The sequence below is a fragment of the Anas platyrhynchos genome, chromosome 14 (genome assembly GCF_047663525.1).
Source record: "Anas platyrhynchos isolate ZD024472 breed Pekin duck chromosome 14, IASCAAS_PekinDuck_T2T, whole genome shotgun sequence".
Lineage (NCBI taxonomy): Eukaryota > Metazoa > Chordata > Aves > Anseriformes > Anatidae > Anas > Anas platyrhynchos.
Genome location: NC_092600.1, coordinates 14,460,001 through 14,483,961, shown reverse-complemented (window position 1 = coordinate 14,483,961; position 23,961 = coordinate 14,460,001). Strand labels below are relative to the sequence as shown.

The 23,961-nt window shown below is 38.0% G+C and overlaps 1 protein-coding gene across 8 annotated transcripts in view; it reads left to right on the top strand.

Moving 5' to 3' along the window:
- The window catches only part of RANBP17 (RAN binding protein 17), a 161,041-nt gene that overhangs the window by 80,254 nt on the left and 56,826 nt on the right, over positions 1 to 23,961 (top strand). For 7 of the 8 annotated variants that reach the window (XR_011803456.1, XM_027468264.3, XM_038186373.2 and 4 more), the window contains 4 exons: positions 4,686 to 4,759; positions 12,677 to 12,757; positions 18,872 to 18,935; positions 19,020 to 19,128. Coding sequence is in view for 7 of the 8 variants with exons in the window: in XM_027468264.3 (XP_027324065.1) it covers positions 4,686 to 4,759; positions 12,677 to 12,757; positions 18,872 to 18,935; positions 19,020 to 19,128 (328 nt within the window). In the remaining variant the exon portion in view is untranslated. The remainder of the gene's footprint in view (positions 1 to 4,685; positions 4,760 to 12,676; positions 12,758 to 18,871; positions 18,936 to 19,019; positions 19,129 to 23,961) is intronic. The other variant, XM_072023588.1, reaches the window with a different exon arrangement.

The window sequence follows — 23,961 nt, the reverse complement described above, 5'->3', positions numbered from 1 at the left end:
CTAAGTTCAGTTTCTCATTGATTGTGCAGCAGAAATCTAGCTTCCAAATTGCATGTAATGGAGCTTCTGCATGTTAAAATTTAAAATACCAGATTTCAATTTGAAAAATCAGTGAAAATTATACCTGGAAAGAAAGTCTCGATTAGCATGGAACTTAGTGGGTTTAGTGTAGAGGTATTAGAGAGGTGAGGTGGCACCTCCAGGAAGCTGCTGTGGTAGCCCAGACACTGGGCGAGTTGCCTGCAGAACTGGGGTGGGCTGTGTGGGGAGCTGCTCTCCAGCCCAGCCACGCCAACCTCTTTGGCAGCAGCTGTCTCCATGCAGTTGCTATCAGTTTTGGAGCAAATATGGTTAAGGTCTGGTTTTGCCCTCTGTATTCATGACAAAATACTTTAATGTTACACTGATAGTTCTCTGCAGCAAGGCCTGCAGAGCTTCAAGGAAGTTATAATATCTTAAGCATTTATGCTGTGCCTACGGGTAATAACTTTACTGTAATTTTCTGAAGATTCATTATCCAAAATCTTAATTCATTATAATAGCCCTTATGAAACATATAGAAACCAACATTTTCTTGTGTTTTCTTATTTGCACAGTGTGAGAGATTCATTGCTCTGTTTTAATTTGTTTCATGGGGTGCGTTTGAGTACATTCCATACAGTGCTGTTATTGAATTTCTGTGACTGTCATTATATAGCCATACAACCTTTAGGAACTCATATTCTGAGCTTCCCAGTTCTGTAATCTGCTTCACATTTAAGAATTGACATAATTAGCTTCTTCAGAGTTATAACGATAGCACCAAAAAGAGAAGACCTTAAAGACAAAGCAAAGTTAAACATATCTAGGGCCAAAGAGTAGAGAAGTCAGAAAATAAAGTTTTAGTGTAATTACCACATTATTTCTCTGTTTGAAGTTGTATTTACATGCGAATGTTTTGCTTTATAAAGTGTTGCTTCCACAATTTTATTTTCTTTCTTTTTGAAATGCAGCAGGTGGGGTTCAAGTAGATGGGAAGTGTAAGGTTATGCGATTTGGATAACTGGTAAAGCTGCTAGCTGGTAAAAGATTCACGGGCTCCAGAGCTGGTGAACCTGCTGGCTCCCTTAAACACCCCAATTCCACCGAGGTGCCTTTCATTTTATACATCTATTCACAAATCTATTTCACCATTCTGTGAAGTGGAGCAAAAAGCAAGGAAGCTGGTGGACGGGATAGAAAACAAGACTTAGGAAAAGCGACTGATGGAGGGAATTAGGGTCATTTAGTCTGGAAAATAAGAGGTTTAGGGAGACCTCATTGCTCTCTACAACTACCTGAAAGGAGGCTGTTGGTCCCTTCCCTCAGGTGACGAGCGGCAGGACGTGAGAAAATGGCACCAACTTGCACCAGGGGAGGCCCAGAGCGGGCCTCAGGCAGAATTTGGTCCCGCAGAGGGGGGCTGAGCACTGGGATGGGCTGCCTGGGGCACTGAGGGGGTCCCGGGGGGGTCCCCACCCCAGGGGTGTGTAAGGGACCTGTGGACGTGGTGCTTGGGGACACGGCTCAGTGGGGGCACTCGGTTGGGGGCGTCTGGGCCTGGTGAGCGCACAGCTCTCCTCCAGCCTGACCAATTCCATGATTTTTTGCTTTAATATGTTTGAAGCTGTTACTGAAGGTGTTTTGCTGGTCTTTTCCTTATCGTCACTCCCATGACTATTGCTGTCACCTGTGAGTGTTGCAGCCAGTGCTGTTGCTTTTGGGTTGACGTGGTGGTATCAGCCCAGCTTGCTTTAGGGGCTTTGGTTAAGTGCTTGTACCCGTGAAGCTTACCTAATGCTGTAGCCTCATGTTACCACTTCTGTGCATTTCTCACTTTAATTCATAACCCATGTACATTGAGATGATGATAGTGATGCGATATTTGATGGTTCAGAAGCTCACATTTTGTGGCGATACCACAGCATGCTCGCCCAGCGCTGTGTGTTGATGCAGGGTTTGTATTGGAAGCTACAAATCCCACAGTTGTAAGGATTTGGGAATAATTGTGTAAAGGCTTTACAGAAGTCTTAAACTGGTTGTTTCCTACTGAAAGTTAATTATCCTGCTCCTTACTCGAAGTCTCCAGGGGGGAACTGCAAACATAGCCTTGTTTCTTTCTCGCTGCCAGGAGGAAGGGGGAGGCCGGGGCTGGGGGCGAGCCAGCAGGTGGGCGCCTGGGCACGTCCCCATCCCGGTCCTGGTCCCGCAGGCGCAGCCTCCCCAGCTCCGCGTTCACCTCCGCGGCTCCGTGATGCGAACAAGGATGAGATCACTTCCACATGCAATTCCACATCCTTTTATGACCCCTTTCAACAGTGTTTTCCTCCTCCTTTTGAATACGTAGCACGGTCTTTGTTGCTGAAGTGTTTTTTATTATGATCTGTCCAAAATGCTTTATCATTAATTTTTTATAGCGCTTAAAAGTCTAAGGGCATTTCATTGTTGTGGTTGGGGGCTGTTTGCTCTTCTATTTTTACATCCTAAGTGTGTGTTTCAGTTTGAAAATGATTTTGAAGAAGGTGTTTAAAATATCACGTTTATTTTAGCTTGCAATTTGTCACATTACAGACCGGGTAGTAGTTTTTATTACCAGCACTGTATTCATGCTGACTTGAAATGACCCTGTCACATGCGAAAACAAATCAGATTGTTGCTGTTAATGAGCTTTTCAATTTACTATTCAGTGGATCAGATAAGTGGATTTAAGAGGTAATGATCCTGCTTAGCACTCAAGCTTGGCTGTCAGATCCTAGTAGTTGTGGGAAATCCCCAGGGACAAAAGCGTTGACACAGTTCTTGATGGGATAATGGGAATCAAAGCTAATGGATGATAAAAGGAGTAGTAAGAGTTACAAGGATAATTGTGGATTAAAGCACTGCTCTTTGTCAACACTGACTGCTGGTTTAGTATTTATTTGTTAAACTCAGCCGTGGCTTAGAGCCCCGTTTGCCAACAGAGAGAGTGCTCCCGTCGCACTCACCCGGCTGCTTTCCCTCCTCCTTCCCCTTTTCCTTCCCCATCTCCTTCCCCTTCCCGAGGAAGGGAATTCGGAGATGTTGCTAAAATTGCAGCTGCTCCATTTCAGCAGTGTGCTGGTTAGGGATGCTTTTTTTTTCCTTAGATCGGAATATAGGAATTTTATACTTGAATGTGTTATTGTAGCTGCAGTTTACTGCAAATCGTAGCTTTGCATTTACAGTGTGAATATGATATTTTGCAAGGTTTGAAAAATAGTATGTTCCTTTTTTCATATTTTGATTGTCCTTTCGCTACTGACTTCTGTCACAGAACACTGCATTCATGCAATTACAAAAGGTGATATTTTACCTTACAAGTTAAGTAAATTATCCTTGATGTTGATGCAATTTCTGGTTACAGCTGCAAGTTGATTTGCTCATGCCTTCATTATGCTCCAATTCAAAACTGAATTTTTGGGAACATGAAAATACAATTATTATTTTTTTTTTGTTGACTTCTGCTGTGGTAGAATACTGCTGGTTTGCTTTTTAACCAAAGTTGTAGCATTGCATCAGTAGCAGAACAGAAGTTGGTACAAGCAAATTTAGATACAGTAACATAGGTATTAAGTTATCTAACATTCATTGGTATTTGTGTAGAATATATAATGCTGGCGAACAAAATTGACAGCTAGATGGCACCAGGCTTTCACTGCTGGGGAACTGAGGCTGCCTGTGCTGGGCTCGGTGCTGCGCTTCAGACCTTGGTGATACTTGACTCGATCATGTAATGCGGAAGAATTACATGTAACCCATAATACTTGTTTTAGTATCACTAAAGGTTGAAATGACCGAAATGAAATGTACCGACCTGCATTTAGCCTAGTCGTAAGCAAATAGCAGTGCTACTTGAGCTCAGGCTCGAGTGAGTTGCAGAGCATTGAGAAGTTTTGCAGTGCTCATTTCCCTTTTATTTCTCAAGTTGATTTAATCCAAGTAAACATTTTTATCCGAACTAAATGTTTGGCTACTAAAACTACTAAAAAACTGTATGAAGATTACACAGTAAGTAAAAAATCACACTTGGTGTGTGCTGTGTGTTTGCTGCTGCATCATAACAGCAGTGTGACCTGGTAGGTGGGGTGCTGGAAAACTCGGCTGGTAATTTCTCATGGATCTGAAGCAGAGGGAAAAAGTATACAACTAGAAGTTACTTGGCTGCCCCAGGAAGGGAGAACACAAAACTGAATGCCTGAGGAGTACCTGATTCTCTAGTTTGTGACTGGTAGTGCAGCAACGTGAAAGTGAAAGCTAAGGGACAGTGCTGAATCATATCCCACTGAGGACAGGGACGAACAAAAGAATGTTTTCTCTGTCCCCTTGCAACGTCAGTAATAAAACACTTTTTTGAAAAGAGACAGGTTTGTTCTGTGAACCATAAAGTGAGTTTAATGTGAAAATTTTCTCTCTCTTTTGTGGGAAGAAATGTTTGCAAGGGCACTTAAAAGCTGATTGGCTCCAAAATTCACAAACCACATCATACAGTGTGTAAATGATCTCTTACAAATGCTTTAGCTAGATTGGAACAGCAGGCATGTGTGCCTGTACTTTTCTCCTGCAAAAATAGGGAAAGGTTTTAGAATAAATTAAACTGCTGGTTCTTGTGAATGTCTATAATATGTTACTGTTGAAATGTTTATTTCCAGGTGTATGCCCGAATGTCAGAAGTCTTAGGAATAACAGATGACAACCATGTTCTAGAAACGTTTATGACAAAAATGTGAGTTTATCCTTGGGTTCTATTCTATATGTATTTTGTTTTGTCTTTAATGTTTACTTTAAATCTGTGTTTTATTTTATGTTGTTAAGTTTGCCTTCTGCTAGAATAATGTCTTCTGTAAATTTTAAATATTTCAAGTAAGGAATAACTATTTTTAAAAGCACCCTTATCTTATTTTCTGTAAGTACTGCAGGCCTCTAAATAAACACTTAGAGATAGATAGGTACTCCAGAGTGCCTGCATCACTTCTAGAAATGGCTTATGGGAGGATAAAGCTGAAATTTCGTAGATACTTGTTCAGGGACAGTCCTGGAATATGCAGTTCCCTCCATTCCCAGCTTCTCATTGCTGCACCCTCAGATGCCAGTAGAATTACCTGTGAAGCTTCAGCATGATTCGCGGCAGAGAGCTGACCAAGTTAAGCTAATCGTTCTTTGTTTTGGGGAGGTTTGTTTGATTTGCTTTTTGGCAAGATCTGGTAAACCTTGCTCTTAGAAGTATGGATTCACATGGAAAGATTTTAAGGACTCATACCGAAGGTTACGAGGGGCATTATTGTCAGTCGTTCTCATCTCAGAGATAAGATGGTGCGTTTTTCTGGCAGACAAGTATTGCAGTACTTCTGAAGAATAAACCTAGAGAATTGCTCTTTTTCTTGTGCTTCTATTGCAGTCCATAGGTCCAAAAAAACTTATAGGATTTTCTCTTTTATTACTTATGTCCTTAGTGGAACCTCAGAATTTCTTCTGAGTCAGAAGTTCCATCTAAATTTTTTTTTTTCTCAATTCAAAACAAAATGAACTCCAAACAGTTATGAATATCCACTAAAAAATCTGGGAAGTTCCAGGAGACAATGAGTTGTGTGTGTGCCAGGAGAAAGAGAAACGAGTACTTTAGGTCTTCATTCTACGGTGAGGAAAACATTGCATCCTGTCATTAACTTCATGTCCCCTCAATCTGACCTATATAACCCTTAAATATTTTCTGTGGACTTAGACCTACTAGGGAAGCATCTCTTCTGGCATTGCCAGGTTAGCCATGACCTGTTTGGACAGTATTAAACATGAACTTGTCTTTTGCTGCCATGACTACCAACCTTGAGAAACAGAAGCAATTAAGACAAGGTCATTTGCTAATGTGGTTTAACTTCTATATGGAAAACAAGGCATAAATGTTTTGCTTCCTCTAAACCAGAGGCTGAGTGTTGCATCCTGCCCTAGGATAACAATAGTACCCATCAAACCTTGATATTTATGCAGAGAATGCGTTGTAGACAGGTAAATGAGGGTGATGAAAGGAAAAATATTGATAGATATTTACTGCAGAGTTTCTGGAAGCATTTCATGACATAGAATTAGCTAGGCTTCACTTTGTTGTTTTCAAAATACAGTAAAACCTGAGCAAATGAGAAAAAGGAGAGAAGAGGACTTTTGTATGGAGACCAGATGAATCAGTTTGTTCCCTTTTTGTACTCATTCATACCATTGCAAGGAAATCCATGTTGCACTTGCTAATTGAGGAAATAGCAGTATATCATTTAACAAGTATGATAAGTACATGTACTACCTGTGTTTAGCTTAGATGTGGCTCGTTTTGCACAAGCACTGTAAATCAAGAGAAGATAGTGTTTTAACGTTACATGGAGGTTTTTACAAGGAAAACCAGGTAAATAAAAAGCAGAACTCAGAGCTGCTTTTTAGATTACACATTCTGTGTTAGTATTTTCTCTTATTCTGTGGCTTACTGTATTTTTTTCAAACCATGCAGTTTATGAATTGTTCATTGATCAGATTGAAGATCATTTTTGTTTTGCAGAATGAATGTTACAGCTTGAATTGGACAATTCAGTCAGTATCTTTAAGAGCTGGCTGTGAATCTGTTGTCCAAACACACTCATGTTTGTGCTAATTAATAAACTAGCTTCTTCCCAGTGATAGCATGTCGATTGGAAAACCTGGGTGTGAAACCCAAACATACTGATTCATAATCCGACAAGTAGAGTCTGATGGGGCAATCCAGTCTGGCAGCATTTTTGATGATTTGTTACTGACTCTAATCTTAACACATTTGAAGAGCAGTGGACAGGATACGCGAGTGATTAAATCATTCACCTTTTTCTCTTAAAATACACTTTTATAAAACATTAAGATGTTAACTCACCCTCATTGAATTCTGTCATTAACAGAAAACAATTTGAAATGCTTCTTGCTGTAGCTACTTGTAGCTGCAGTAGCTACTGATCAGTTTATGGTTTAAAGGTTGCATTAAATAGGTATTCTCCAAAGTACAGAAATATTTTGAGATATATCAATATAATAGCTGCCCTTTAGATCTTTTGACAGTAGTTAAAGTGCTGCTGTCACATCAGGTCCTAGACTTCTTATTACACTTCCATTGGAAGCTAATGAATGTACCTTTTACTGAGTTCATCTTAAATTGTTTCTGGAGGGGTAAAGTTTTGTGTAGGCAGATTATCTGTTAATGGCTGTATTTTCATCATAGTCTTAGCAGAAATTTATTGAGTACCTCTTTTAACATCACTGCCCTTGCTTGCTTTGACCATCATCTTAAATGGTATACATGTGACGGGGGAAAAGCCAGCTGAAAAAATACCTAGCCTCAAACCAAATTTTTCTAATATGCAAAGCACCTTGAGCCTTCTTAGCCATGTTCAGCAACTCTGTAGCAAGAGCAGAGCAGGTTCAAGGAAGGTTAAGCTGGGAGGAGGAAGGTGCGGGTGAAAACAGGTAAAGGGGAACCAAGGGGTTTTGAAGGAGGCAGTAGGGCTGCAGGGGATGATGAGATTCTGGAGGGCTATGACCTAAGGTCCCAGTCTGGCTCCTTAAACTTTCTCTTGCCTAGCCTGTTCACCCAGGGTACTGGTTTTCAAAGCCACATGCTGATCTTCTGTCTGTCTCCAGCTCTATCCTTTTTACTCCTGCTTCCTCTCAGAACAGCCGTGTCACGTATTCCTCTTGGCCTGCTGGGAAGTGGCTTCAGGCCAGGACTCTTTTGGCAAGGAGTGAGGCACTGTACCCAGAAACGACAGCAGTTCTTTTCTTCTGTGGGTCATCTTTTCGAGCAGTAGCTACCCACCTGTCTTGATCCTTCCCTGTATAGGTAAGAGGCGAGGAGACATTTAGACTGGGGTAGTTTTAGATCCATCTGCTCCTTGAGTCTCTCCTGGGCATCTGGTCCTAATTGTCTTTTATTTATTTTGGCAGCAAGCACCTTTCCTTTCCTTCACAAACTCTTTGTAAGCCTCTCAGGGTTCCTTTCAGTTATTATCAAATATATGTGGAAGTGATTTTCATGAGGTAGATTAACAGAATGTTCACCCAAATGCATAGTATTTTTGGTATAACATGATAAAATAACTGAAACATGAATGAAAGATGTGCATCCAACGCTGCTGTTGGAACTTTTAACTGCTGTTATGATTTCACTGTGGTGGATACACACACACATACATAAATAGTGAGATTTTTCCATGTAGTGTGTAAATTCTAGTATAAGCATAAAAAGTCTGAATCTCTGCGTATTTTTCTGAACACTCAGAACTTGCACAACTCCATGAATCACAGCAAACTAAAACTTGGCACTTTTATTCATAACAGTATGTGTATTTTTTTTTTTTTAACTATTCACCTTTGTCCATCTCTAATGAAAAGTATATATCCAATCACTGTCATTGAGCCACAGAGAGCTTTTATTGTAAATGATGATAATGTACAAGAAATAATTAAAACATGACTGTACGGAGCCTTCTTCCCAACAAATTGCTGTCTTCATTATTACTGAAACACAATTATCACGCAAGGAAGATATTTTCAAAGTTCTTTTAGGGGATTTGGATGATTATTTCTCCTACTTTTTAATGTCAGTTTGGTAGCAGACACCGTAAGCATCTTTGAAAGTTTAGTTTAAATTGTGTGATTCTTTTTGTCTTTTTGATTTCTATAACACAGGTATATCTGTATTATTGAGACAAAGGCTATTCCTAAATTTACATGATTCAGGATTTCTAATTTGCTCTAATTCTGCTCTAATTGTTCGTTTGTTTTTGTTTTTATTATTTAAAAAGAAATCTCCAAATGTGCTGGTTTACAGCAATTGTCATCTCTTCCGGCTGGGTAGCAACATATCTTTGACAAGATACATATCTTTGACCATCCATGTGGCCAGATGGATTTTCTCTGGTCCCTATTCTTTGCTGACTTCATGCTTTCATTTAAAAAAAAGAAAAAAAAAAAGGAAAAAAAAAAAAGCTTTTTGCTTTTTTATCTTCTATCCCTGATTCTCTGTTTTCTTCCAAAATTTTCTTTTTAAAATTGTGTTGTACGTTTTTCAGTTCTGTCTTCTAAGCTGGGCATCCCATTCCTGTGCTCCACCAGCATTATTTCCAGTCCTCAACTTCCATAAGAGCTATTACAGTAAGGACAGGGCAGGAAATTAAGGACAGTAAAATGGGTTAGAAAACAAAAATGTCACAAAATGGATTTAAGGGGCTGGAAGTGGATGTCGGTGCCTTTTTTTTTTTTTTTTTTTCAACTGTCATAATGACTTGGAATGTGCAAAGAATTTTGATTCTTCTGTGGATGGATGAAGCTTTTCCCAGAGGATTGTAAATTGGCATATACAATCACTATTTGCCTTCCCGTTCTTCTCTATTTTAGATTTTAAAACAGAAAACCTCTAAAGTTGTACTTTTAAGTCACAAGGGTGATTGGTGCACTGATAGAACTGCACTTGTAAGCAATGATGGTGACAGGGGAGGTCTCAGAGCAAACTGGAGGGTTCTAAGGGGAGAAAATGGGAAGTTTCACCTTCTTTGGTGTAGCTTTTAGAAGCTAGGCTTTTATTCTAGTTTACCTTTTACAAAAAGGTAAACTAAAAGCAAATATTTGAAAGTATACTGGATTCTTAACGGTGTTTCATTTAATATTTTTTAAATTCTCATAGCTTTATTCATTTTTTTGCACCTAGTTCAGTATTTTAATGCTGTGTAATTATCAAAATTGCAAATATTTTGCTGCTTTTTATTACCACTTTTATTTGCCTTTAAAATGTGTTCAGTGCTGCTTATAACCACAGACATTTCTGTTAATTTGGATTGGTGTAGCTTTTGATGAAATTTTGACTTTCTGTGACTCATTTGAAACTTCATGATAGGTTGCTCTGACTCAGTTTGACTTAATTCATATTTTAAGTCAATAAGCCACTTGAGAGAGGAGACAAGGACACCAGCACTTGGATTTAAGAGCTGTCTTGCCAAGATTTCTGTGAGAGCTGTAAATTTTTTCTCCTCTTTCATTCCTTGGTTTCTCTTCCTTTAATGGTGGAAAATCACTTTTTGTATTCTGAGATTCCTCTATGGATCTTTACAAATTTTCTCAGATACTTAAACTCTTTCACAGATGTTTCTGAAAGTACTACATTTTATGTGCCTTTCATATTGTCTGCTATTGATAAGGCAAAAACAAAAATGGGAACTGCTGAGATTATAATGGAATTTTTTCAGCCTCTCTTCTTGAGTACTTCTCTAGCTTTTATATTATTACTCTATCTTGCAACATCCAAATACAGACATGAGAAGATAGACAATTTAAAAAAAAAAAAAAGTCATGAAATGTTGAAGAGCCTTCCTCATATAGTTTTAATTTTATCTTCAAGCTGTTGCTGTGACTTCTTGTTTTTCTTTAAACATCTCACATTTAGCTACTGAAGGACAAGGGGTTTGCTCTTTTGCAAAGTAGCCTTTTTATGATTTTGATATTGATGTCACATCTGGATAGTCCAAATTCATTTTTATTGCATTGTATGGTATATACTTGTTAAGGATTTAGTGCAACTATAAACATCTCCGGAACTCCCCATAGTAGGGATAAACTATGAATTATGGACTTGCTAGAATGGGCTATTTCTTTAAGGCAATTTGAACCTCTGTAGCTCTTCATAGAGATTTTGTTAAGTAAATCAATGTTTGTTTGCAAATATAAATTGAAGAATACTGCTTTAGTAATTGCATTGTTATTTGCCTTTTCCTGAGCAAATAATACTAAACAGTCAGATGCCCTAACCTGCATTCTTGAGTTTATAACTTCCTGAAAAAGAAGTTTAGTGTATGTGGTATAGTGCATTCCTTAGCCTGTGTATATGTAAAAGATGGCAATAATCAGCGCTGATTTTAAGGCACTGAACATCTCATCTTGAGGTCCTCCATTCCCAAAATTTAAATCCTACTGCTTCACTGTGTAAATAGCTGGTGCTGATTATGCCTCTTAGATCATCAACTTTCATCAATAGGTCTGACAGCTTACAGTCAGAATTGTTACGCTTATTCTGTGGACAAGGAAACAGAGGCATACTAGTGTAAATTTACTTACATGTGTTCTTCATCACCTGGGAGTTTGAGATAGACCCTAGGAATTTGTTGCCTTGATCAGGAATAGATTTTCTATTTCTCCAGATGAATCCAGTATCAGAAACTGTGCTCTCATTCTCTCTTACACAGCATTCTCTCTCCATCTGAAGGAAGGGGATATTCAACTTCCCTATGGCTTTCTGATAAGGTGGGAGTGAATGTTCCCAGAAGAGCAGGGCTCAGTACTTGCCTTCAAAAAAGGCAGCGAGGAGCAAGCAACCTGTTCTAGGCCAGGCAGCCTGAATGGGATTCTCAGAGGAGTACTAGAAAAAGTTTTACTTTTAAAAAAAAGTTTTACTGGTAGTTGGTCTATAATTGTGATCAGTGCATTTCGGCTACTTTTTTGTGTTAATTTTTTTGGGACTTTCTGGCAGGAATGTACAACCAAAACATGAAATATCGAACATTTGGGCTTCGGTAAGATTCTTGATGCTGACCTGCGTGACATTCCCTTAAGAAAGCTAGCAGATGCCCGACTACAGGATCAGTGACTTAACTTACTGTTGTAACCGCTTCTCACTTGAGAAAAATGCCATTCCTCCAGTTAACAGGCTTCAATTTACCTCTTTCATTTGAAGGCTTCTGACACCTTTTCACCTCCTAACTAAGTCTAGTAGCTGAACAAACAGCAGATGCCATCCCAGGTCACTTAGGTGTCTTTGTGCTGCCCTGCATACAGTATAGAAGAAGCTGTAGAAGCTCTTAGCTGTAGGTGTCAAGTCTCACAGTTAACCTGTTGGAAGGTAGTAGAGCAAGTCATTGTCACCAAAAATGGGAAGATGTTGTACATGGTTGGTGGTCCCCAGGGACTGGTAATATGTCTAGTGTTACCCTAGATCATAATTTGTGTTGGCTCATTAATAAGAGAATACTCTTCCAAAATGCCAGTGTCTGAGAGGGGTTGCAATTAGGGAAATGAAGTATCCCCTGAGTATCTTCACTGTTAGTTAAGTGCTTGGTATTGGAAAGAGGGAAGAGGTAAATAGGGATTGGTATAAGAACCATAATGCAGAATTTCACTGGGAGTTGGGTGCAGCAGATCCCGCTCATTGGATCTGTCCCTCTAGTTTTTCTGTACCCTATTTTTCCTGTGCTGAAGGGGAATTATAGCAATTTGGTTTTATCTCATGGAGAACTAGGCTGATAGATACTGCCGAAGCTAAGTGGCCAGATTTTACGTAGAAAAATGAGATAGATATAAGTCAGGGTAAGCTTCTTTTAATTATAACAAATAATAAAGGAATATTGTTTTTTACTTTTTTTTTAATTAGGATATTTGTTACAGGATTATAAGATGCTTGAATCACTTGTTCAGGATAAAAACATCGGGCATACTTTTATAACATTTTCTATCTTATAAATGGAAAATCCTAAGACTTATCACAGGAATATATTCATAGTATAGTGCTCTACTAGTTTGAGCTTTTGTATGGCAATTCTCAGAAAGAGAAAATTGTGTTTAAAAAATCACTTTTTTTTTTTTTTTATTCTAGTGTTACAAATCTTAAATACCGGGGAAGATGTGAGTCTGTGATTTTAAGAACTCTTCAGTTTCTAAATGACCTTTCAGTTGGATATCCTTTTTATTGTATATGACACAATTTGCAATTAATAAGGTAAAATTTAATGAGATTTTTGTTGTTGTTTTATGTGCCACATTTTAAAACCAATTAGGATGTTAACGTTTATTTGTTTTGCTTTATCTTTTCCTCTGCATGGTTACTGTTTTTTTCAAAGGCAGGGTTATTTTCACATACTTCTTAGCAGCAAATGAAAAATATAACTAGTTGCTTACGGTTATCTATCCCATTCAGAATCATCTTGAAGTCAATACTGGTGATGAGTTCAACAGTATTGAGAACAGGGTTGATTCTGTAAGCAGCTGGGAACAGGATTTGTTCTACTTTAAGGATGAGTTAACTAAGAAAAGAAGCACGAGTCAGATTTTAAATGCAGGCCTCTTCGTATGTTTTATTTTTGCCTGACTGGAAGTTCCTCACTCTGTCAGAGTCATCATTAGCACTGAAGAAAGCCACAATTTTGCATAAGGATGTTTGTCTGGGTTCTAGTATGTGAAATTTTTTCCCAAGTCATTGATGCTGACTTGCTATCTGTTGCAAATTTTTTGTAACTTGTTCTAATATTCACTTGTGTCTCCTTAGTTGGAGAAGAATAGGATATGTGACCTTCCAGTACCTAACGGGGGCCTACAGAAAAGATGGGGATGGACCCGTTGTAAGGGTATGTAGTGATAGGACAAGGGATAGTGGCTTTAAGCAAAAGGAGGGTAGGTTTAGATTAGATAGAAGGAGGAAAATATTTACACTGAGGGTGGTGAGGCCCTGGCACAGGCTGCCCAGAGAAGCTGTGGATGCCCCATCCCTGGAGGTGCTCAAGGCCAGGTTGGATGGGGCCCTGGGCAACCTGATCTAGTGGGAGGTGTCTCTGCCCATGGCAGGGGGGGTGGAACTGGGGCATCTTTTCTAGACAGGAGTACAGACTGGGAGAAGAGCACACTGAGAGCAGCCCTGCGGAGAGAGATTTGGGGGTTCTGGTGGACAAAAAGCTTGACACAAGCCAGCAGTGTGCATCTGCAGCCCAGCAGGCCAGCTGCATCCTGGGCTGCATCACGGAGAGGTGGGCAGCAGGGGTGGGAGGGGATTGTCCCCCTCTGCTCTGCCCTCGTGAGGCCCCACCTGGAGTCCTGCGTCCAGGTCTGGGACTGTCAGCACAAGAAGGACATGGACTTGTTCGTGCAAGTCCAGAGGAGGGCCACAGAGATGCTCAGAGGGCTCAAGCACCTCTCCTGTGAAGAAAGGCTGAGAGAGCTGGAGACGTTCAGCCTAGAGAAGTCTCCGGGAGACCCCATTGTGGCTTTTCAGTACTTAAAGAAGTCTTATAAAAAGAATAGAGAGGGACTCTTTACTCAGGTCGATCATGATAGGACAAGGGGAATTGGTCTTAAACTAAAACCATTCTATGATTCTAAAAGATGATAGATTTAGACTACACGTTAGGAAGCAATTCCTCACTGTAAAGGGTAGAGAGGCACTGGCACAGGTTGCCCAGAGAAGCTGTGGCTGCCCCATTCTTGGAGGTGTTCAAGGGCAGGTTGGATGGGGCTTTGAGCAACCTCGTCTGGTGGATGGCATCCCTAGAATGACAGGGGGGTTGGAACTAGGTGATCTTTAAGCCCCTTTCCAACCCAAGCCATTCTGTGATTCTAAAAATGATCATTCTTCATTCTTTGAATTTTCAGTGAATTGAGCAAGAAGATTTTTTTTAAAAGTGGTAGTTATTTTTGCTGTGACAAAATATGTATAGGTATACAACAGATAATAAACCACCAGAGCTCATGAAAACACTCAATAGTGAAATCCTTTGCTGTTTTAAAATAAAAACAACTTTTCAGTAGTTTTCTAGAGAAGATTAATTGTTAGACAAGCAGAGGGGTAGGCAGGTGGAATATGACGACTGGAATCATTTTATTTCTCCATAGAATTCTAATCGTATAAGAAGAATTTTAATATATTTCCTTGGGTTGAAAGATGATTGTAGCTTTCCACATTCTGTAAGTGAATTTTGTTCAGTGAAAATCAAACAATGTGTACGTTGACATACCATTAAACAGATAACTCGAGATATTCTTAAATATGCATGTTTATGTTCTCATGGCATCACAGAAATAGGACTGGAAAGGACTTGAAAATGAAACTTTACTAAGAATTTTTACAAAAACAGAAGGGAATTTACTTCATTAATAAGATTTATGAAGAGACTAATGAGTTTTCTCTTCTTTTATGGGATATACTTACAGCTTCAGTAGGGTTCAAAACATAACAGTAACCAAGAAATTTAACATGGTGCCCCTAACTTACAATGCTTGCTTATTTATTCATACATGTGTACATGCTGAAATAATCAGCCTGATGTTATTGTTAAAGCCAACAGGCATCTAGCATTTCGTATTGTATTATGGACGCTTTCTAAGGCATTTATTCACATGCTAGCTCTCAAGAATGGGGGTCAGTATAAACTACTGACGTAAATAATACTTTTCCAAGGCTGAAATGTCTTGATAGTTTTAGTTTTCAAATTACTCAAATTATATTTGCAGTAAATGAGTTTCTGCGCATGAAATAGACATAATAATATCAGGACCTAGAAAGGATGAAAAAATAGATGTTTAATAACCCAAGCTCTCCTGAAGAATAAAATTGTGATGAAATTGTATTTTTCTTTGCAGAAACTTGCTAACTGTTGCAAGAGCAGTTTCAGACCCCTATGCATAGTTAGGATGTAAAGCAGCACTGCCTTCATAAATATACATTTTAAACCTCATTGGAAATGTTTAAAGACTAGTAAAAAGTGAGATTAACTGAAAACATAAATACCAAAAATGTATTCAATTATTTTTCAATGGAAATACTTCAAATTCTGAGAACAGCAGCTTTTCTGCTTAGATGGGTGGGGTTGTACAAAGGCAGCTTTAATGCTGGTTCACTTCACTGTGATGTTGTATTAGTTAAGTTTAAAATTGTGTTCCATGGCAAACCATAAAAGATTTCAAAAGTATTAGACACCCACTTTTGTGCTGGAATTTAATATGCAACTTTTTATTGGAAAATAATCGTCCTTGTCTGGCAAAATCCACCATGCAATATTTCTGTTAGTAGGCATAATGCAATAAAGACAGGGAGGGCTATTTATCACTACAAATTTTGAGGATTTCAGGATTCTTTTTATTATTTTAATATATTTCTTTGGTATTAAATCAGAAAAATGATAAATTACACCTGTCGAGGCTGTTTTTCCTTTTTCCCAGAAAATGATGTACAACCCAATTTCACTGGTCATTTTGGCTTTTAAAGATATGTATTTTTTTCCTATAAAAAACTCTACCAATAGTTTTTTTTTAATAATAATACTGAAGTACTTTTTATTTCAAACATATGAAGTAGTTTATAACTACTTCCTGGCATTGCAAACTTTGGCCTTTTCACATTATATTAGTTTTTTTTTTAAAGGTATTAGGTATATATTGCTTTGAAAGAAACAGAGTATTGTTAAGATGCTGGATCCAGTGGATCAATTTTCAGTATTTGATATAGATTAAATTGTGGCTAGCCTGAAAGGTTAAAATAATAATTTATTTAATTTCAGTACTTGTCCTGTAAGTCAATCAGCTTCCAGACAGTCTTCAAAATTGGTATTTTTTGTGTGTGTGTGTTTAATACCCTTTTTTTTTTTCTAAAGGATAATCTAGAATTAAAAGCAAATAATAATCCCAGTAGCTGTACTGTATAGTAGAGGAGGAAAAAAATGAAAAAACCATAGGACATTATTAACAACAAAGGCAACAAATGATTGGAGCTGGTGTCATGGTTTACATTACTTTCACAATTATTCCAGGTTTGCATATTTCGAAATATATTAGCCCAATTTGATTTCAAAGCTCAGTTATTTGAATTATAAATCATTATGTCCCTCCTAGCTGATCAGTCCTGAAATATCTTTGAATTCATTTACATAATGGAATATGTTACTCATTCCTTTATGTCTTTGAAGCCATAGTGCTCCCTCATGCATGTTTAGTTCTTTCTAATAATTAACTTTTTCACTGTATATTTTTGTATCAAAATAACTACAGTTTCATTGTTACTTTGTATAATAACTTGAGTTAAAATATTTATGGTCTCTCAAAAATTCTTTATCTGTGTCTTTGTTAGTCTTCCAGTGTTATGAAAGACTCTCTCTTAATAGAGAAAAAAGAATGTAGCTTTGCGGTATAAAAGCAGGCAATGATATGTAAAATGCTGTAAGTTGACAAAAGAATCATCCTAAAACTAGATTAGGAGATTTTTTAGTAGCAGCTATAAAACCTATCGGTATGTTTTTACCTATTAAAAAAAAAAATCCATTTGAAATGAAAAAGGAAATTGTTTGTTCCTATAAAAGTAATCCAACACAACACTTGCACCAATTATTTGCAAGGATGACAGAGTGAAGTACTTGGAGAGGGAGAAAAAAAAAATAACAACCAGTGATAATAAGAGTTACAGGTATTTGTAAAATCTTCTACATCTGTACAGCAGCATATGCACTTCTGTAACGTTATGCAATCACATACTGATTATTTCCTAAAGAACTTCATCAATGCCAGTGATAAACTGTGTTCAGCAAACAAATAAGTCCTATTTTTATGATACTTGTCATAGAATGTACAAGCCCATAAGTCTCTTCTTTCATTTCATGCCTTCATTGCCTGTGGATGTTGTTGTTTTTTGAACATTTCTATGGCATTTCTAAAAAAGTATATTAGTATACTTGGATATGTCAATGCAGAACTGAGACACTGGAATTTAACTGACTTGCTGAAAGTCATAGAGCAATTTTACTTCAAATGAAGGAGAAGCAGGAGTAAGAAAAACCAGGCCATTGCTTGGCCCATGTCCTCTCCTCACTTGCAGACATGCCTGGTGGCAGCAGTCACCTGCTGAACAAGAGCTCACAGAGGAGTTGTCATGGCGCTTACTGGAATGGCCGGTATTATCTTCTTCCCCCAAACCCAAGTTCATTTGAGCTGGGGAATTAGCATGTCTTCATGTGGTTAAAGATGCTTGTAATTTGCACCTAGGAAAGGATTCAACTTGCGAAACAAGTCTTGAGCTTTTGACCTTTAAGGCCTTCTCTAACTTAATTTTTGCAAGTTCAGCTTTTGATTTAATACAGAATAGGTTACTTTTATGTTACTTGGTGTGCATCTCCCTGGGAGCCGTTGTGTACAAGCAGGTGCATTCAGACGGAGGGTTACCGGGACGGGACGGGGCCAGGCAGCTGCTGTGGAGAAGTCGGGAGCTCTGCTAGCGTGGCGCTGGGGCCTAGCTCCGGACCGCGGTGCTCACTTGTCATCTGCCCCGTCACTGCCTTCCATTTGGCCAGTCTGTGGAAGGGAGGAAGTCAGTTAATGCCCAACAGTGGTCAGTTAGGTTGGCTTTAAGTGTACAAGGTTGAAAAATTGGCATTGCTGTGGAAGTATCCGTAGATACGTCTAAAATTCCCTGCTGTACCACCTTGTGTTGGGCTTTGCTTCTGAATCTTTGTATGCTCCTAAGAAAATTCCATTTGCTTCTTAAACATCTGAAAATTCTTTGGTTCAGTGGTTAACCATAGTTGAACGTGTATGAGATACGCTTTTATTTGTTGTAACTGAAATAATGACAGGCCTGTAAGATCACACCCATGATTTTGAGGCCATGACTTCGGTGCTGCTCAGGGCTGCTGCCCATCCCATTGCCAAGGCCAGTCTCCAACACAGGCAGTTGCAGAAACGCTTCTTTTCTACCATGCTGATAACATGGGGCTGGCTGGGGAAAACACACTACCATTTATTATCGGAAACTCTCTGTTTAATTATAAAAGTCATTTAGTTCATTTGTCTCTTTTGTGACTAGAATATATGCCATGAAAAGTAATTGCTTTAATTAATAATAGATTAGGTCTTTAATGTACTAAAGAATATCTTCATGACATATTTCTAGATGAAAATCAAGATATTTTTTTTAAATTTGCATTTGTTGTTGTTTCAGTTAGTTGTTTTTTTTCTTACTAAAAATTCCCGAAAGTTTGTACAACCTGATAATGTAGTCACAATATTGCAAGGCTGCTATTTCCTTAACACCTGCTACTTATAGTCTCCTTAAAAAACTTGTGAAAATAGAGGCTGTGAAGTTCATGCTTCAGAACCACACAGTAAGTTTTCTTACGTTAACAAATGTTAAGTTTGTAGTAAATTTTGTAGAATGCTAAACTTTTCACACACTTGTGTTTCAACAGAGTAAGCACTTCCCTTTCTTGGGCATCAGTGATAATTACAGCCTCAGTGACCTTAGGTGCCGGACAATGTTCTACACTGCTCTCACTCGTCTTCTCATGGTAGATTTAGGTAAGGTCCTCCTCAGACATCACTGAGATGCCTTGCTGTCTTGTTAAGAGTTAGTAATGCTATGGATTTTTAAGTTTATTTAACTAATTAAAAAGCAGTTTAATTGTACAATAAATATTTATTTATAGTGGTATTTAAATCACTGCCTATTAAGTTTAGAGATTTATGGTATTAAGCAATGACAGCCTATTTGTTGCCTTATGTTGGAGAAATAAGCAAGACAAGTTGATATTTGTTTTTTTGTTTTTTTGTTTTTCCACATGGAAGCACTTCTTTTATCAGATATGAGGTATTTACAAAATACATGATTAAATAAGTGTTTTGAGATTTTTGGTAATGTACTGGTTATGCCAGAACTTTCCAGCCTCTAGTAGAAGTATTGTTGGTTTTATTTTTTTTTAATTCATTTATTCATGCAAGTTCCTAATATACAAAAACCTTCAGTTTTGTAAGAACAGTAGCCAAAATTGTGCAGTTCAACCAGCAGTACTTGAGCATGCACTTGGTATTATATCCTGAGACATTTTTGGGAGATCAGAGCAGTTAGATGCATATAAAACTCAATGTAATAGCTCAATGTAATAAAGGATTCAGTTGCTTGGAATCCAGGCACAACCTTTGGCCAGCAGACTAAAAGGCAGAGCTCCGTCTGCATTGCCTACCTCTTTCTTGTCTAGATGGGGGAAGGCTGGGCTTGCTGAAATGAACACTGAAACAAATCATGTGTTAGAGAAGCTGATGGTGAAGAATGCAGCATGTCTCAAATTGCCTCAGTTCTGATAAGAGGCCCAATTCAGGGTTGTAGACCTGTGTCAGCTAAGGATCTGCCTTATAGAATGCTTTCATGAGTGTGGACACCTGTTCTTAGAGTGGGCCACTGATGAGGGCTTCCAAAAATAAGGTGGCAAGTCTCTTGTATGCTGATTTCTAATCCTCATACAAGGACTTGACTAGACAGCATATGGGCAGAAGATGGACACAACGTTGTAAGCCAACAGTAGCTGAGATTCCCATTGATGATAATGGATTCCTGTAGTGTCTGCCACTGAATGCTTCTGAAAACAGTTGAGTTGGAGATGAGACCAAACTATGTTCATCAGTTTTGGGTGTTTTTTTTTTTTTTTTTTTTAAGAATGGCAATTGTGAGCTGGACCTGTGATCACTTGCAGTTAAAAGGCTTTCAATACTGGCTAAGTGTAATATTTACATAAGCAGTATGTATATTTTTCTAATGCAAAGTAGGTTACACATGCAGTTTCAGTAGCTTCTTCTGTGGGGGAGAAAAAATAAAGATTTGGTAAAAACAGGATCGCAAGTATTAAAAATTACATCTCAGAGTACAGGTTGTGTAAAGATACGCCAGACAAGCAAAATGCAAGCTTGTGACTTATGACTGGCTTCAAGCTAATAGATCATTGTGACTCTTCTGGATTGACAACTCTATGAGATCTGAAATGATCAGGAGTATCTGAAGAAAATGTGCATTGCACTTTTGGCTATTGTCCTTTTTGTTCCTACTGGAATAAATTTGGATTTGAATTGGTATTAAAAAAAAAAAAAAAACACATCTATAGAAACAAACAAGTGTGAGCTTCATGTTAGGATCCAAATTTAAAAAGTAAAGTATACTTTACTAAAAGTATACTCATTGTGCTTTCTGTGTGTTAGTGCAAGCATTAAGTGACAGTACTCTTGTGAATAAAAAGATTTTTCAAACTGTGCATAGCAGCGTTTTTGGACCAAAAAGCATTGTACCAATTGCATTCTCCAGCTTTTTCAAATTACAAGAACTTTGTATGTAATCTTCTTGAGATGTATCTAAATTATTTATGTGGGAATAATATGAAGATGAATTATCATTAATTGGGCTGTTCTGAGTAATAGTTTGATATAGAATTATTTTGGGGGATGAATGAAATACAGTAAATTCAGAATATTTACATTTTAAACAACGTTCTCTTGGAGTAAATATCAAAATCAAACTATATTAGGAAAAATCAGTAGTATATTATTAGTATGTTATTCAGTATTATTTAGTATTTGCTTCAAAATGCACTTGGGTTTCTGCTGGATAATTTCAGTGTTGTATTGATATAATTAGACTTTGATATTTGTGTGCCCCTGGTTGTGTTTTTAATAATTTTGGGGGGAACTGCACCATTTTGTCCAACTAGTTCTTGGTCCAAGATTACTAAAGTAAACTGAATATTCTTGTGTGTGAATTACATAGTTACCAAAACTAATAGAAGAACACCAGTAAAAGTTGTGTTTAAATAAAAGTTTTTTATAAGGATTAATAAATTTTTATCACTTCTTTCTTTTTCTTCTGCACTACCAAAAGCAGTAGATCTAAACTGTAGAAAATTCCTTCAGGAGCTATTCTGCGTGATTTGTCAGTGTCCTGTACTTACAGGTATATGCAGTCATGCTCAGTGCCAAACCTCTCCAAGTAAAGCAGGTTTAAAACACTATTGCCTTAAGCCACACACAGACCTACTGTAATGAACAAGTGATGCAATTTTTTTCCTTCCCAAAGGACATAGCGAGGATATGTATGTGTAGTTTGAATTATAGCAAATGAACAATTTACCATGGTAGGTTTGTTTAGCATAGTTTCTTCCTTTTCTGATTAGTACTGTGCTGCTCACGGGATGAGAATGTGGAAGAAATGTTTAGGTAGTAATTGGATATGTAATTAAGAGGAAAAGCATCAGGATATACAATACATAAAGAAATAGAAAATAATATGATCAGTAAATGTTTAACTTCTAGGAGCGTAAGAGGAAGCTCTGGTTGAGCAAAAATTAGGAGCACAAACTAATACTGTATTGGAATTGACTGAGGAACTAGAGCTGGCTAAGGAAGGAGGTAGATAGAAAAAGCTGGATGAATGGTCTGAGATTACCATGAACAAGGGGAAGTTCTCAAAGGTTCCAGAAATGGCAAATAAAAAGACAGACTTGGGTTGAAAGGAATGGAGATGGCAAAGGAGACAGGCAAAGATGGATGGGATTAGAGTCCCATTTCCCAAAGTCCACCAAATCCTATTGCTGCCAGCAGGGGCTTTGAAAGCTGCCACGAAGTGTCTGAGCCTCCCTAGTTCTGCACGTGCAGGGTGCATAGTTGCTTGAACATAGTCTGCTATTTGAACGTTCTGATACTGTTGTGGACCAATGCAGCACACTTAAGTTATCGGAAGTGTTTCTTTTGCTTTTCAAAAAAAATCTGGAAAGCTGGACGTGGAAGTCCTATGTGAAAAGGAAGCAGTTTAGGTCACAAAGCCGAGTATTCAGAATTGAGAAAATGCCATAATTGGGTCTGACTATGAAACTTCCATTTCCTCTCCATTGGAAATATATATGTTGATATGAGACAGCTTTAATTGTAGGATCACAGTTACTTCTCTCAGCAGATACTTGCCTCTTTCAGTTCAGATGTGTCATCCTAGCTTAGTGAGTAACTACTGAGTAGGTTTTTTTCTGGGTTGTCGCCTGGATTTGTGTGTTAGTCAGTATGTTCTGTTTTGAAGACAGAAGTTTTCTTCCTGGCCTCTTCTGGGTGAGTGCTTTGATCTTTGCAGTATCCCTGAGAAATAGGAAGCTGGAATTAAACCCATTTGCAGATGAGCATATGAAGAAAATAAATAAATTTGTAAAGCTTATGCTAGGTTTGGTGGTGGTTTGTAGGTTTAGTGGGTGGCATCCCTGCTTATGGCAGGGGGAATGGATTTATATGATCTTTTAAGATCCCTTTGAACCCAAGCCATTCTATGATTTGTGCAACTATTTTTATGCGCAAAAGACTCAGCTAATTTCAGTTGCAACTTAGCATATGTCTGTTTCATCTATCAGTTGCCCAGAAAATAAGAGTCCAGAATTAATGATATTGTTGGGAAGCAGAGAATGAAAAAATTCCTAGTGTTGGTTCAAGGAGTAGTCTGGACCAGGTGTTGTGTTTGACACTGACTGTTTATAGATGCCCAGGGCAAAGTACACAACTGTTTCCTCTCTATCTTGATTTCCCCAGGCTTGATTAGCCAATGAAAAGGGAAGGGAGAGAAGCCCTATAGCAAAGAACTCTTTAAAAAACTTAAGTTAGTTCCTACTCTGCATTGCTCTAGAGGGGAATTAGCATGCAAGAGGCAAGCCACCCTTGTTAAACACCTGAAGACGAGTAGCACAAGTACTACTTCCCATGCAAGTTGCCATTTATAAAAACTTTTTGTTGTTTATAATGAGATGTTCAGCATCATGACAAGGCAAAGAAGCAGACCAGTCTTCCTGCTGTCTAGCCAAGACAATCACTTTTTTTTTCCATTCCCACAACATTTTGCTCATTTACTCCAAATTCACACCTCTGAAACAAATGAGACGATGATGTGATACAAATAACCCCAGCATAGGCCAGATTTATTTCCATGGCAGATTCATCCTATACTAAATAGATCGGAAGTAGAAAAGATAGCATGTCATCATAAAACATTGTGATTTAAACATTGTCCTGTGAAGTATACACAGGGAATGGTCTAATTTACTATTGCAACTTTAAATCTAACATTTTCTAACTGTTGAGTCTCATCTATATTTTGTGAGTGTTTTTTCTAGTGTATTGAGCAAATGCTGTCAGATTAGCAGAGAAAACAGAAATATGAAAAGGATAAAGGTGCGAAATGTGGAGACGTGCTTGTTTCAGATACAAGTTGTTTGTGATCAACAGTTTGTCTTTTGTTTATAGCTCAGTAAAAAATGTCAAACCTCAAATTGTTGTTCCTGTAGTTCTTCTGAAAATTCTGATGATGTCAGTGAGATTTTTCTATAAAAGCTTAAGAGACTG